This window comes from Megalobrama amblycephala, linkage group LG2 (genome assembly GCF_018812025.1).
Source record: "Megalobrama amblycephala isolate DHTTF-2021 linkage group LG2, ASM1881202v1, whole genome shotgun sequence".
NCBI classification, from domain to species: domain Eukaryota; kingdom Metazoa; phylum Chordata; class Actinopteri; order Cypriniformes; family Xenocyprididae; genus Megalobrama; species Megalobrama amblycephala.
Genome location: NC_063045.1, coordinates 13823413 through 13837823, shown reverse-complemented (window position 1 = coordinate 13837823; position 14411 = coordinate 13823413). Strand labels below are relative to the sequence as shown.

The 14411-nt window shown below is 41.7% G+C and overlaps 1 protein-coding gene across 1 annotated transcript in view; it reads left to right on the top strand.

Annotated features, from left to right (window-relative positions):
* aspm (assembly factor for spindle microtubules) overlaps positions 1 to 13463 on the top strand; it is a 47282-nt gene extending 33819 nt beyond the window's left edge. The window contains exon 30 of the mRNA XM_048182885.1: positions 13062 to 13463. Within this exon, the coding sequence (XP_048038842.1) occupies positions 13062 to 13164 (103 nt within the window). The 3' untranslated portion in view covers positions 13165 to 13463. The remainder of the gene's footprint in view (positions 1 to 13061) is intronic.
* Positions 13464 to 14411: the final 948 nt, after the last annotated feature.

Genomic DNA, 14411 nt, shown 5'->3' with positions numbered 1-14411 from the left:
TGATTGAGCATTATTGAAGACACCTGATGATAACAAGCAGAATCACCAAAAGGTGACGGGGGACTAGACAAGGATGCCCACTCTCCCCTTCATTATTCACCATTTTCATTGAGCCATTAGCAGCAGCCGTCCGTCAAAACAGCAACATTAAAGGAATTCAAACACTAAACATGCAGCACAAAATTAGTCTTTACGCTGATGACATATTACTATATTTACAAGACCCCACATCATCATTACAAGAAACGATTAAACTCATTGATTCATTCTCAAATATATCTGAATACTCTATCAACTGGAGTAAATCTGCCATACTTTCATTACATTCCAACAGCTTGGATGTGACATCCCAGACACCACCCACACAGCAAGGGACTCCGTGGCGGATCCGCATTCAAGTCGCCAAACCCGCGTGACTGTCACATCCGTTTTGACGCCGCCCAGAGGATCAGATCCGCATCCGGGCGGCACCATAAATTCTACTGTCAATCAGCGGATCCTGAGCGGACCCATGTCGGATCCGCGGACGCGCACGCGCCTTTACTGTAACGGTTGTATCAATTTGCGGGTCCCAAACGGACCCGCCGCGGAGGTAAGGTTTTAATCGCGGATGCGGAGCGGATGCAGCGCGAAGCCAAGGCGGGTCCGTGATCCGCCTTCGTTGCGGATCCGTCACTGCGAGCAAGTGGACTCCGATACGGGTCCGTTCGCGGCAGAGGTGGAAAGTCCAGGGCTCAGAAAGTAAAAGTCCTGCCATATTTTTTTTCCACCCACTGAAGCATTAATGAGATAAATAAGTGATTAATTGAGTGATGATTGAGCATTATTGAAGACACCTGATGATAACAAGCAGAATCACCAAAGGAGAAAATCACAATTTTTAAGACACCATCACAGTGGTCATGGTTTGCTTTAGTTGGGCTTTTGACCCTTCACTTTTTAATATTAGAATTTGTTTGGGCAGTTTTAATTGAATTATAACAACCAGACAAGCAAAGAGAAAAGCTGGTCAGGTAACGTTGGTTATGTTTTCACATAATCATTATTTGATCTGAATCACTGAACTCATTTAGAGCCAAATCTCTGAGTTAGATTTACATTATTGATTACAGCACAAAATCAGCTTTATCAGTATTATCCAAAGGGTTTCACAAAAGTTGTTCTGAATAAAACAAAAGAAAATTTCTTTAAGGCACACACAGACATCAAGAATCAGCCTGTGAATCTCAACGATGGTGACAAGCAACATATTCTGATCAACAGATCAACTCTGAACATTAGAAAACAAGCTACTGAAAAGTCCCATAAAAACAGCAAAAAACAAAATAGTGAGAATAAAGAAAATTACTAAAACAATTAAGCTCATAATTTATTCTTGCAGCAATGCATGATGGGAGCCGTGGATGAGTTTTGATTGGTGGCACCCAGAATGCACTGCAACATGCTTTATGATGGCCACCACTGTTGAGATTCACAGGATGATTCTTGATCTCTGTGTGTCTAAATGAGGGCTTTTTTTCCTAAGAACTTTTGATGAAACCTTTGAATTATTTTGAAAAAAAAAAAAAAAAACTGGATCTTGTGCTGTGGAATCACAGTGCTGCTGTAATCAATAATGTAAATCTAACTCAGAGATTGGGCTCTAGATGAGTTCAGTGATTCAGATCAAATAATGATTATGTGAAAACATAACCAACATCACCTGACCATGTTTTAACTTTGCTTGTCTGGTTAGTTTTAACGCAGTTAAAACTGCCCAAGTAAATTCTAATGTTAAAAAGGCAAGGGTCAAGAGCCCAACTAAAACAAACCCTGACCTCTGTGATGGTGTCTTAAAAATTGTGATTTTCTCCTTTGGTGATTCTGCTTGTTATCATCAGGTGTCTTCAATAATGCTCAATCATCACTCAATTAATCACTTAACTATCTCATTAACTTTAACACTGCTTCAGTGGGTGGAAAAAAAAATATGTCAGGACTTTTACTTTCTGAGCCCTGGACTTTCACTTTCTGAGCCCTGGACTTTCACTTTCTGAGCCCTGGACTTTCCACCTCTGCGCGATACCTCAGTGGTGGATCCGATACGGAGTCCTTTTGCTGTGTGGGCACCTATTCCTTTGTGCACCAACTATATCACATACTTAGGCATTAAGGTTTCCCCGAGGCTGTCAGAGCAGTTTGGACTCAACTTTACTCCATTACTTAAAACAATAAATGATGACCTGCATCGCTGGATGAATTTACCACTATCCATTATGGGCAGAATATCAGTAATTAAAATGGCTATACTCCCTAAATTAAACTATTTATTTACAATGACCCCAGCACTACCCACCCTCACCTGGTTTAAATCACTAGATTCAATTGTCACTAAATTCTATTGGAAAAATAAGACCCCAAGAATTAAATTATCTACACTACAAAAACCAAAAACACAAGGAGGACTGGAAGTACCACACTTCTACCACTACTTTTTGGCTAACCAGCTCCAAAACATATACAAATGGATTCACCCAAACCCATCAGAAAGCACATGGCTAGATATTGAACAGTCAATTTGTAAAGACATTAACATTTCAGAATTACCTTTCTACAATCAGACAATCAAAAAGCATCACTGTTTTAAAACACCAACAATAGCCGCAGCTCTGACAGCCTGGTGGAAATTTCATCAAATCACAAACACCCCTATTGCACCATCTAAATACACCCCGATCTGGAATAACCCAGATTTTATTGTTGACAAGAAGCCACTCAATTTACGCACATGGGTAAATAAGGGCATCACACAACTTCATCATATCCTCCTTAATAATAAATTGGCACCATTTTCCCACTTGGTCCAGAAATACGGCATTGGGAGTAATTGTTTTTTGGAATATTTACAAATCAAATCATCTATTCAATCAAAAATTGACACTCAGACAATTAATCTAGACCTTCCCCCTCCAATCTCAGAGCTAATTAATATAACCTCTCCAAAAAAACTACTTTCCAAAATATATAAAATAATATCCAAATCAGACAATTCAATAAGCCTACCCAATGCTAAATGGGAATCTGACTTATCCATTGCTCCTAATGCCGCTTTCTGGACACAAATCTGTAAAAATATCTACTTCATGACAAAAAACGCCAACTTACAACTTATACAGTATAAAGTACTTCATAGATTTCACCTAACTGGACGGAAATTATTTAAAATGGGTTTCGCTTCAGAAACATGCTCACATTATACTCAGTGAGACTCCAGACACCTATTTACACGCTATTTGGGATTGCACTTCAGTTAAAAAATTCTGGGAAAACGTTACTGACTCACTATCCAATCTTATGGGATGTCACATCCCGCTGTCTCCCTCCCTCTGTATATTAGGTGACATATCCATAATCAATTTAAACAATACAAACAGTCAATTACTCCTGGTGGCTCTAACTATCGCCAAGAAAACTATCCTCATGAACTGGAAATCAAGGAACACCATACACATTACAACTTGGAAAAATTTACTAATAGAGTACATCTCCATGGAAAACTTGTCTAACTCCACTCACAATAATACACCAGAATTACACCCCTCTTGGTTATCTCTCTTTAACTTCCAACAGTCATGAATCCACTGACCTTCTTTGTCTGAAGCCATCCTCAATGATACACCATTAATACTCACACATAACTGGGGGGTGGGGGTCAGGAAGAGATAGCAACACCAATTAATATTAAATATAAATAAAATACTTAAAAGATTACATTTAAATCTCTCTCTCTCTCTCTCTCTCTCTCTCTCTCGCTGCTTCTGGATCCTGGTCGGCTGTGGCATACTAGCCCCTACCATGTGCGGTTCTGATTAGTTGTGGGTTAGTGTGGTGTGGGGCCGGGGGCCGTGGGCTTTCGCCCTCCAGCTTGTACTTTCACCTGGGTTTTCTTGTCTCCGGCTGGCTCAGCACTTGTCTCGCTGTTTTAATGCTTCACATGTTAGATGAGGTGCACACACACATTCATTTGGAATATAAAACAAGTTTAAAGCGCAAAAAAAAAAAAAAAAAAAAAAAAAGCACACAGAGGGTAAGTGTGGCGTGTGCGTGGCGGCCTGGGCTTTGCACTGGGCTGGTTCCATGCTGCACGCCATACTTTTTTAATGCATTATACACTAGTTGACAAACATATCATGAGTATAACAATGAAAGCTACCATATTTATAAAAACAAAACAAAAACAAAGGCAGGGTAAGCGTGGCATGTGTGGGACGGCTGGGGTTGAGTATGGGGTTTGGGACCCTGGCCCTCGCAGCGCCTCACCTTGATAGCCTATCAATATTTTCATTATTATTATTATTATTATTATTATTGCTATTATAATTACTACTATTATCATTACTATCAATGGCTGTATGAATATTATTATTATTATTATTATTATTACTACTACTACTACTATTATCTTATTTGTCCTCTTCCTGATCCTTTAACCTCCCCCCTCATTCCGGATGAAATGAGTATATTCGTTAATATGTTTATCATTACTACTACTGCTAATACTAGTATTACTATTTGTCATTTCTTATTAATTGGATTTATCATTATTTTTGTTATTACTGTTGCTATTATTATTATTATTATCATCATCATTATTATTATTATTAATATTGCTATTACTATTGCTTTTGTCATCTTTCTCATCCCTCATTTATCAGTTTTTTTTTTTTGTTTTTGTTTTTGTTTTTTTTCCCTCTTGTGTGATACTATTACCCTCTTCATCATTATTATTGTCATATATATTCATATATATCTCCACTATCACACCCAGTTACACTTACATTCACACACACACACACACACACACACACACAAACACACCCTAATTGTACTGTTATGTATGTTTTGTTGGTCTTTGTATTTGTTTTCTGCATTTAATTTGTTTTCTGTAAATATTGTAATTATCTGTTTGCATAATAAAAAAAAAAAAAAAAAAAAAAAAGCAGAATCACCAAAGGAGAAAATCACAATTTTTAAGCCACCATCATCGAGGTCAGGGTGTCACGGGCACACAAGAACAAGATGTTGAGATCCAGTTGCAGCATAAGTATTTATTGGGGAATCCAGAAACGTAAATCCAAAGACAGGCAAGGGGTCAAAATCCAGATAATCCACGAAACAAAAAGCCAGAGAAACAAACCACAACCAAGGACAGAAACAACTGAGAATAAATAGACAGACACTTAATGAAGAAACACAAAACAGCTGAGTGCAATGAATGGGATAACGAGTCCAGGAGTGAGTATGGGAATTGTAGTCCAAGGGGTGAAAACAGGAGTCCAGGATGGAGTGCCCTCTAGTGGCTGCCTAGGGCACTCTCACTAGTGATCATGACATTACCCCTCCTCAAAGGAGCGGCTACCAGACGCTCCACCAGACAACAAAAATGAAAAACACAAAAACTCAGGAGGGAGGTGGACAGGAGGAGGATCAGGGGGAGGGATGGTGGGCCAGGACCAGAGCCCCCAACCGAAGGCCAGGGGGGAGCCGGTGGAACAGACCACGGGGGCTCTAAGAGGGTCGGGGTCCTGGCTGAATGCCAGGGCGGCACTGGAGGAACTGACCAGGCGGGTTCCCTGGGGTCTGGAGTCCTGGCTGGTTGCCAGGGCGGCGCTGGAGGAACTGACCAGGCGGGTTCCAGCGGTTCCAACGGCCGGGGCAGTGGCAGCAGGGCAGGAAGCCTGGACGACGGTGGCAGGACAGACGGCTTGGTTGACGGCGGCAGGACAGAAGGCTTGGTTGACGGTGGCAGGGCAGACGACCTGGGCGGCGGCGGCAGGACTGGCGGCAGGGCTGGCGGTAGGTCTGGCGGCCTGGGCGGCGGCAGCAGGGCTGGCGGCCTGGGCGGCGGCGGCGGCAGGGCTGGCGGCAGGGCTGGCGGCCTGGGTGGCGGCGGCGGCAGGGCTGGCGGCCTGGGCGGCGGCGGCGGCGGCGGCGGCAGGGCTGGCAGAGCTGGCGGCAGGGCTGGCAGCCTGGGCGGCGGCGCCGGCAGGGCAAGGCGCTTCGTTGGCGCCGGCAGGGCAAGGCGCTTCGTAGGCGCCGGCAGGGCAAGGCGCTTCGTAGGCGCCGGCAGGGGCAAGGCGCTTCGTAGGCGCCGGCAGGGCAAGGCGCTTCGTTGGCGCCGGCAGGGCAAGGCGCTTCGTTGGCGCCGGCAGGGCAAGGCGCTTCGTTGGCGCCGGCAGGGCAAGGCGCTTGGAGAACCCACAAACAACCTCTAGAGTGATCTCCAGGCCTTGTAGGACGGAGGAAGCCCTTTTCCTCCTTCTCCTCCGCTTATGAGGGTGAGGCGGTGGCTCACCCAACATGGATTCCCTGGCTGGAGCGGACTCGCTGACTGGAGCGGGCTCTGGAGCGGACTCGCTGGCTGGAGCGGCCTCTGAAGTGAGCTCGCTGGCTGGAGCGGGCTCTGGGGCGAGCTCGCTGGCTGGAGCGGGCTCTGGGGCGGACTCGCTGGCTGGAGCGGGCTCTGGGGCGGACTCGCTGGCTGGAGCGGGCTCTGGGGCGGACTCGCTGGCTGGAGCGGGCTCTGGGGCGGACTCGCTGGCTGGAGCGGGCTCTGGGGCGGACTCGCTGGCTGGAGCGGGCTCTGGGGCGGACTCGCTGGCTGGAGCGGGCTCTGGGGCGCACTCGCTGGCTGGAGCTGGCTCTGGAGTGGACTCGCTGACTGGAGCGGGCTCTGGAGTGGACTCACTGACTGGAGTGGACTCACTAACTGAAGCGGGCTCTGGAGTGGACTCACTGACTGGAGCGGGCTCTGGAGTGGACTCACTGACTGGAGCGGGCTCTGGAGTGGACTCACTGACTGGAGTGGACTCACTGACTGGGACGTACTCATGGGCTGAAGCGGTCTTACGGACTGGAGCGGGCTCTGTAGTGGACTCACTGGCTGGAGCTGACTCACTGGCTGGAGCGGCCTCCGGGCCTTGAAGGATGGAAGAGGCCTTCCTCCTTCTCCTCCTCCCTTTACCGGAGTGAAGCTGAGGCTCAGTGCCCACCTCCTCTGAAGACTCTGGAGCGGACTCACTGACTGGAGCGGACTCACTGACTGGAGCGGACTCGCTGACTGGAGCGGCCTCCTGGCCTTGAAGGATGGAAGAAGCCTTCTTCCTTCTCCTCCTCCTCCCTTTACCGGAGTGAAGCTGAGGCTCAGTTCCCTCCTCCTCTGAAGACTCTGGAGTGTACTTACAGGCAGGAACGGGCTCTGGCTGAGCGTGGTTTGCCCAACGGCTTCTGTGGGAGAGATAATGGACAAAGCGCCAAAAATCCAGGATCTGGAGCCCCTCCAACTCCCAAAAAGCCAGAGAAACAAATGGTGCACATAACAATACAACAAACCACAACCAAGGACAGAAACAACTGAGAATAAATAGACAGACACTTAATGAAGAAACACAAAACAGCTGAGTGCAATGAATGGGATAACGAGTCCAGGAGTGAGTATGGGAATTGTAGTCCAAGGGGTGAAAACAGGAGTCCAGGATGGAGTGCCCTCTAGTGGCTGCCTAGGGCACTCTCACTAGTGATCATGACACAGGGTTTGTTTTAGTTGAGCTCTTGACCCTTGACTATTTACAGTATTTCACAATTGCTAAAACACTAAACCCCATTCTCTGAACCCAGTGCTCAGTGGCCTAAACCCATTTGTCGAATCAGTCACTTTGTAGGCAAAACCTTAAACAAGTTCAGGTAGTTAAGACACTGTTTGCAAATCTCATCCACTCTTTTTGCAAAACTCTAAACACATTCTTACTCACTAAAACACATTTTGCACTGTGTTGCAAAATGGTAAATACATGTGGCAAAAGTTAAACACAACTACAACACAGTTGTCATCCTTTAAACACAATGACTCAAAATTATTCACACTTATTTCTAATGAAGTGATCAAATCAACTGTATAAAATATAGGTCAGTTCAGAGTGCACAGGTGACAGGTGCTGAATGATGATACCAACAATAGATGGAAACAATCTGAAAAGTAGAGGAGGAAGAGTATGTGTAAGAGGATGATGAGGAGAAAGAGCAAGGGGTGTGGAGACAAGGCTGTCAAGGCTGGATCCAGCACAGGTTTTTCCCTTTGCCTGGCAAGAGATGACATGCCTGTGATGTGGAAAATGTCAACAATATTCAATAATATTCAACAATATTATTGATCTGACAGTACTGACATTATAGGATGAGAACTGAACGAAGCTAGCCTAGATGATGACATCACTGTTTTCTGCAGAACTGCTTTATAGAGGAAAATAATTACAGTAATTTACATACTAATTGATGATCTTTACAATGTAAGTGAATCAACACTGAACTGACTTCAGCTGAACAATGACACTATTTTCTTTTAGAGCTGTACAGCCAAAATGAACCCTCTTTGCATTACTGATCACCATGTACCTGTTATCACTGTAAAGCTGCTTTGACTATACTATACTATACTATACTAGACTAGACTAGTATCTGTGTAGTATAAATTGCAATTGAAATAAAGGTGACTTGACTTACTTGATTTAGGCCGGACCCAACATGAAGACGTGATGCTGAAGCAGAATGAATCTCTCACTGACTCTGAACTTTTTTTTTTTTTTTTTGTGTGTGTACTGTATCATGCTTTTCATTTAGAGTTTTCTTTTACCTTTTAGTCATTTGCATTTAGACTGCTGTATGTTTGCAGTATGTAAGTACTGTATATACAGACATTCAATACTATATAATATTGAATATAATACTGTACTTGCAGTACATACAGTATACTTTAAATTCACATTACTGATTTCTATACATTTTATGTAATGGCAAAATGTGTTTACTGTGTTACAATATACTTTTTTTTCTGTAACCTCATGTTCTGGATGTTGTGTTTTCCATTTTTTAATGTAGTGTCTAATGAATGATCTGTATGTGTTTATATTTTGCTTAATGTGTGTATGATCTGAAAGCTTTGTTTGATTTTGCCATAAGAGTCAGAGGTTTTGTGAAATTAGTTTGAAGATTGGATTTGTGTTTAATGTTTTGAGAAAATGAGTGATGGTTTCAAGAAATGTGTTTTAGCAATTGTGAAATACTGTAATATTAGATTTTGTTTGGGTAGTTTTAACTGCATTAAAACCAAGAAAAACAAAGTTAAAAAATGATCAGGTGGTGTTGGTTATGCTGCTGTGCTGCTGTAACCAATAATGTAAATCTAACTCAGAGATTGAGCTCTAAATGAGTTCAGTGATTCAGATCAAATAATGGTTTTGAGAAAACATAACCAACACCACCTGGGGTGTATTCCAGAAAGAAGGGTTAACTTACTGTCACATATACCCTGAACTCTCGGTTGATTAACCCAAACCTTGCTTACTCAAGGTATGCTGGTTCCAAAAATGCGTCCGGGAATAAGTTCAGCCAACCCAGAGTATGTTCCCGGTTAACACACAAGACATTCTCAACAGAGCGATGAATTGATGATTCACCATGGAAACAGACGCTAAGAAAAAGTGCGCCATTCTACTTCATTCTTCTTCTTTTGTTTAATGGCGATTTACATAACCTACTTGGTGCACATCACCACCTATTGGGTGGTTATGCAATCATTTTTAATCTTAATATTGTTTGTTTGATGCTAATTATTTAATAAAATATCACATATATGATATGCATTTTATTATAGAAATCATAGCATAGAAAATGTCCTGTTATAAAGGATAAAAAGCAGATCCATGTGTGAGATGACAATAAAATTCATATATTAGAATTGAATAAACATTTACATATTGTATAATATAACATTGTGTATATAACTGTAACTATATAACAAATTTAGATACATTAATATAACCATATTAATAATATAACATGCATCTGAATTAAACTAACTAACCCTTGAACATAACCTGCTCCGGAGCAAGTTACCTCCGTTTTTGGAACCGAAAGTTGAGGTTATCCGCTTACTTACTCTTAGACATACCCAGGTATATCACATAACCTGCTTTCTGGAATACCCCCCTGATCATCTTTTAACTTTGCTTGTTTGGTTGGTTTTAAAGCAGTTAAAACTGCCCAAACAAAATCTAATATTATAATAGTCAAGGATCAAGAGCTCAACTAAAACAAACCTCGATGATGGTAACTTAAAAATTGTGATTTTCTCCTTTGGTGATTCTGCTTGTTATCATCAGGTGTCTTCAATAATGCTCAATCATCACTCAATTAATCACTTATTTATCTCATTAATGCTTCAGTGGGTGGAATAAAAATATGGCAGGACTTTTACTCTTTGACCCCTGGAATGTCCACCTCTGACTCTCAGTAAACTGCTAGTTTAGTGCAAGTATACTTTTAAGTTTTCTTTAAGTGAACATGACATCACACTTATAGTTTACTTTTTATATATTATTTTTGCACTTTAAGCATACTTCTATGTTCCTATTTAGGTATTATTTTTTATACTTGAAATACCTTGAACTGTACTTTAACTCTTTCCATTTTAAAAACATTTTATTCTAGCTTCATGAATCCTTTTTATCAACACTTAAATATAAGTAAGTTTAATTTTTTTTTTTTTTTTTTTTTATTTAAAGTAGATCGAGTCCATAAACAAGTCCACGTATAGGCCAAATATACTTAGACTTTTGTCAAGTATACTTTAGTGCAATTTTGAGTATATATCTCAGAAGTACATAAAGTATATTTCTGAGAAGTATATAAAGAGTAGACTGAAAGTATACTTTCTTATTTTTAGTTTAAAAGAAGTATACTAATTGCACACTTGAATAAACTTCTTTTTCGTAAGGGCTGCCAGTCCTTCAAGAGGAAGTCATACCTGAATACTCACCTGACTGCTTTGCAGTGAAGCCCTCCAGCTGTAAGTTCTCTGTCTGTCATTGCTGAAGAAGAGGATTACGTATCTGTGTATTCACCTGCCTGCTTTGCAGTGAACTTCTCCTATTGTAAGCTCTGTGTCTGCCAGCCCTTCAAGAGGATTTCATATTGGAAATACTCACCTGACTGCTTTGCAGTGAAGTTCCTCCAGCTGTAAGTTCTCTGTCTGTCATTGCTGAAGAAGAGGATTACGTATCTGTGTATTCACCTGTCTGCTTTGCAGTGAACTTCTTCTATTGTAAGCTCTGTGCCTGCCAGCCCTTCAAGAGGATTTCATACTGGAATACTTCCTGGACTGCTTGGTAGTGGAGCTCCTCAGCCGTCAGTTCTCTGCCTGTCATCTGCAGAAGAAGAGGAGTACGTATCCAAAACACGTACCATAATTGTTCCACCACAGACCCTCCGGTCGTAAGTCCCGACCCGTCCTCCCTCTGGGAAGAAGGGAGTACGTCACCCGAAATACGCACCTGAACGGTCCTACAGCAGTCTCCTCCCAGTGTGAGCCCCGACCCATCTCTCCCATTGGAAGATAACGAAGCCACTCACTAGAGCACCCCCCTATATCGCACTCTGTGGGTCTCCGGCGGGTCCGCAGGACGGAACGACCCTGCCCAGAAGACTCATCATTTTAGATTCCCTTTTTATACTCAATAAAATACTGTGTTACTTGAAGTCTTGTCTGTCGTCCTTGCCCGGCCTCTGTCCGACTCCCCAAGGGTGGTACGGGTCTTAGGGGTGGGTGCAGCCTGAGTGGCCTGCCCCGTGACACATTGCAACATGCTTTATGATGGCCACCACTGTTGAGATTCACAGGACGATTCTTGATGTCTGTGTGTTTAAATGAGCTCTGTTTTTTTTTTTTTTTTTTAAATCAGAACTCAAAAAAAAATTGTATTGATAAAGTTGATCTTGTGCTGTAATCAATAACGTAAATCTAACTCAGAGATTGGGCTCTAAATGAGTTCAGTAACTCAGACCAAATAATGATTATGTTAAAACATAACCAACACAACCTGATCATCTTTTAACTTTCCTTTTCTTGTTGGTTTTAATGCAGTCAAAACTGCTCAAACAAAAACTAATATTAAAATGTCAAGGGTCAAAAGCTCAACTAAAACAAACCCTGACCTCGATGATGGTAACTTAAAAATTGTGATTTTCTCCTTTGGTGATTCTGCTTGTTATCATCAGGTGTCTTCAATAATGCTCAATCATCACTCAATCACTTATTTATCTCATTAATGCTTCAGTGGGTGGAATAAAAATATGGCAGGACTTTTACTCTTTGACCTCTTTGGATTACCCACCTCTGTCTAACAGTAGGTGTCAACTGGCGCAGGGCGGGTGGAGCAAAGCAAGTGTTATCAATTCATTCCTATGGAAGTTAAACTTCACGTTCGCAATGTGCATTTTGGGATTGTGAATCTCGACTTCCATAGGAATGAATTGAAAAGCTTGCTCCGCCCACCACATGCCAGTGGACTCCTACCGTAAGTCCTGGGCCGGGCAACAGAAGGGTTGATTCCAGCAGATATTATTCAGAGATAAAAACAGCAGTCCTAAAATTAAAATGTAATTCTGCATTGCAATAGGATGAGTAACAAGAGGGGCCTCAAAAGCTCCAAAACCCCACTGACCACCCAGAATAATCCGATAAACATTTAAAAACAATAAAAATGGGAGAGACTAGCAGCAGCCAAATGTGCCAGCATTCCCTTTTAACCTGAAGTCCAAAAAAAAAGGAAATTGGTTCAATAAAAGTTAGCTCGGTCCTCAGTTTAAAAAAAAAAAGCTGAAAAAGTGCTGCTTAACTTGTTGAATTTATAATTTTCATGAAATTAGCTGAAGGAATGTTCTGTCATGAAAGCTTGCTCAAACATTTCATAGTTTGAATGCTCTTTTCAAACAGGAGGTCCGAAAGCTACCGAAGGTTTTGGATCGCATTCGTAGCATCTACCGACTTGGGCTTCGAAAGTACAAAATGGATGCTGAGAGAAACAAAGTCAAGCAGAAAATGAACACGTCTCTCAGTGGAAGTTTCCTTCTCCAAGCCACCCAAAGTCAAAACCTGTGGCCAGGTATGCAGTTATCTGTAAAACCTTTTGCTCTTGTTTGTGTTGTAATGAAGATACTGATCCTGCCAATATTTTGATTTCCCTCAGGTTTGCTCCAGACTGGGTTCTACGCCGTGACAAAATGAAGGACATTGTGGATCCTCTTTGTGCTATTCAGATGCTGGTTAACGCTCTGGCTCTTGTGCCTTGAAAATATTGCAGCAAGAAAAAAAGTTATAAATTTGTGTGCTGCCAAAGTGTTTAATTGTTGCTCAAAATTGTGCACCCTGTTGGCTTTGTAAATATTGTGTATTTTTTTTTATTGTGTATATATTTTTATTGCTTTGTTTTACCTTTTAAATGTTGTGGATGACTGGTTTATTGGCACATATTAGGGTCTGTGCTGTAAAATGGCACGTTAGCTTTGAGATACTGTAAATAAAGTGCAGTTTCGAATTGATTTCTTTTAATGTGCTGTAATTGAACATTAAAAATAACCACAGCCTTTCATGTATGTCCTCGTGCCATTTTTGACTGAAATAACAGCCTATAAGATTTATTTCATGCTAAGTATACTACAAATACATATACATTTTTATGTACTTAATAAAAATACCCTGCAATTCTACTTTTGGTATACTAAACTGATATACTTGCCTGAAGGCCTGCTAAATTGGAACAATAATTTCGTACTTGATGAACTTTAATTGTGCGGAAGTAGGTCCAACTAAAGATATATAAGTATATTTGATTTGGGTAAAGTGGAACTATTGCAAGTATACTTTGGCATTTATCTTTGGGAAAGGAGCCGTTACTCTCTGTAAAGTCATTTGAAATTAAAATGACCATTTTCCAATCCTGGGAAGAGACAACTGAGGTATTTCAAGATATTTAAAAACATTATTCCTCTTATGTCACAAAGTACCATTGGCTGGAAATATATTTACATATGTCTATTGTACGTCTTTTAGCATTTAGAGGCCAGATATTCCTACCCTCGACCGCAATGCTGTATGTGACGCAGGAAACAGTTTTCTATGCAGCTGTGTTCGTGTCCTGTTTCTTCACGGTCTCTAGGTAAGCTAATCAAATAATTTTAGCCCAGATCATTATTCCCATTTTCAAGTAGTCATTTAAAACTGGGTCTTGTCTAGCGAAACGATCAGCCATTTTCTAAATAAAAAAAATACAACTGTATATGCTTTATAAACACAAATGATTGCCTTGCAAGTGCTTCCACCTTCCGTATTCTTCAAAAACTTTACGCTGTATGTCCTACGCCTTCCCTATTCAACTTGCGGAATGAACGCAGCTGCAGTTTTTTTCAAAAATAACCAATCGTTTCCCTAGATAAGACCCTTATTCCTTGTCTGGTATCATTTAAAGCCCTTTGAAGCTGCACTGAAACTGTAATTTTGAACTTTAACAGTGGAGTCCATTGAAGTCCACTATAAGGAG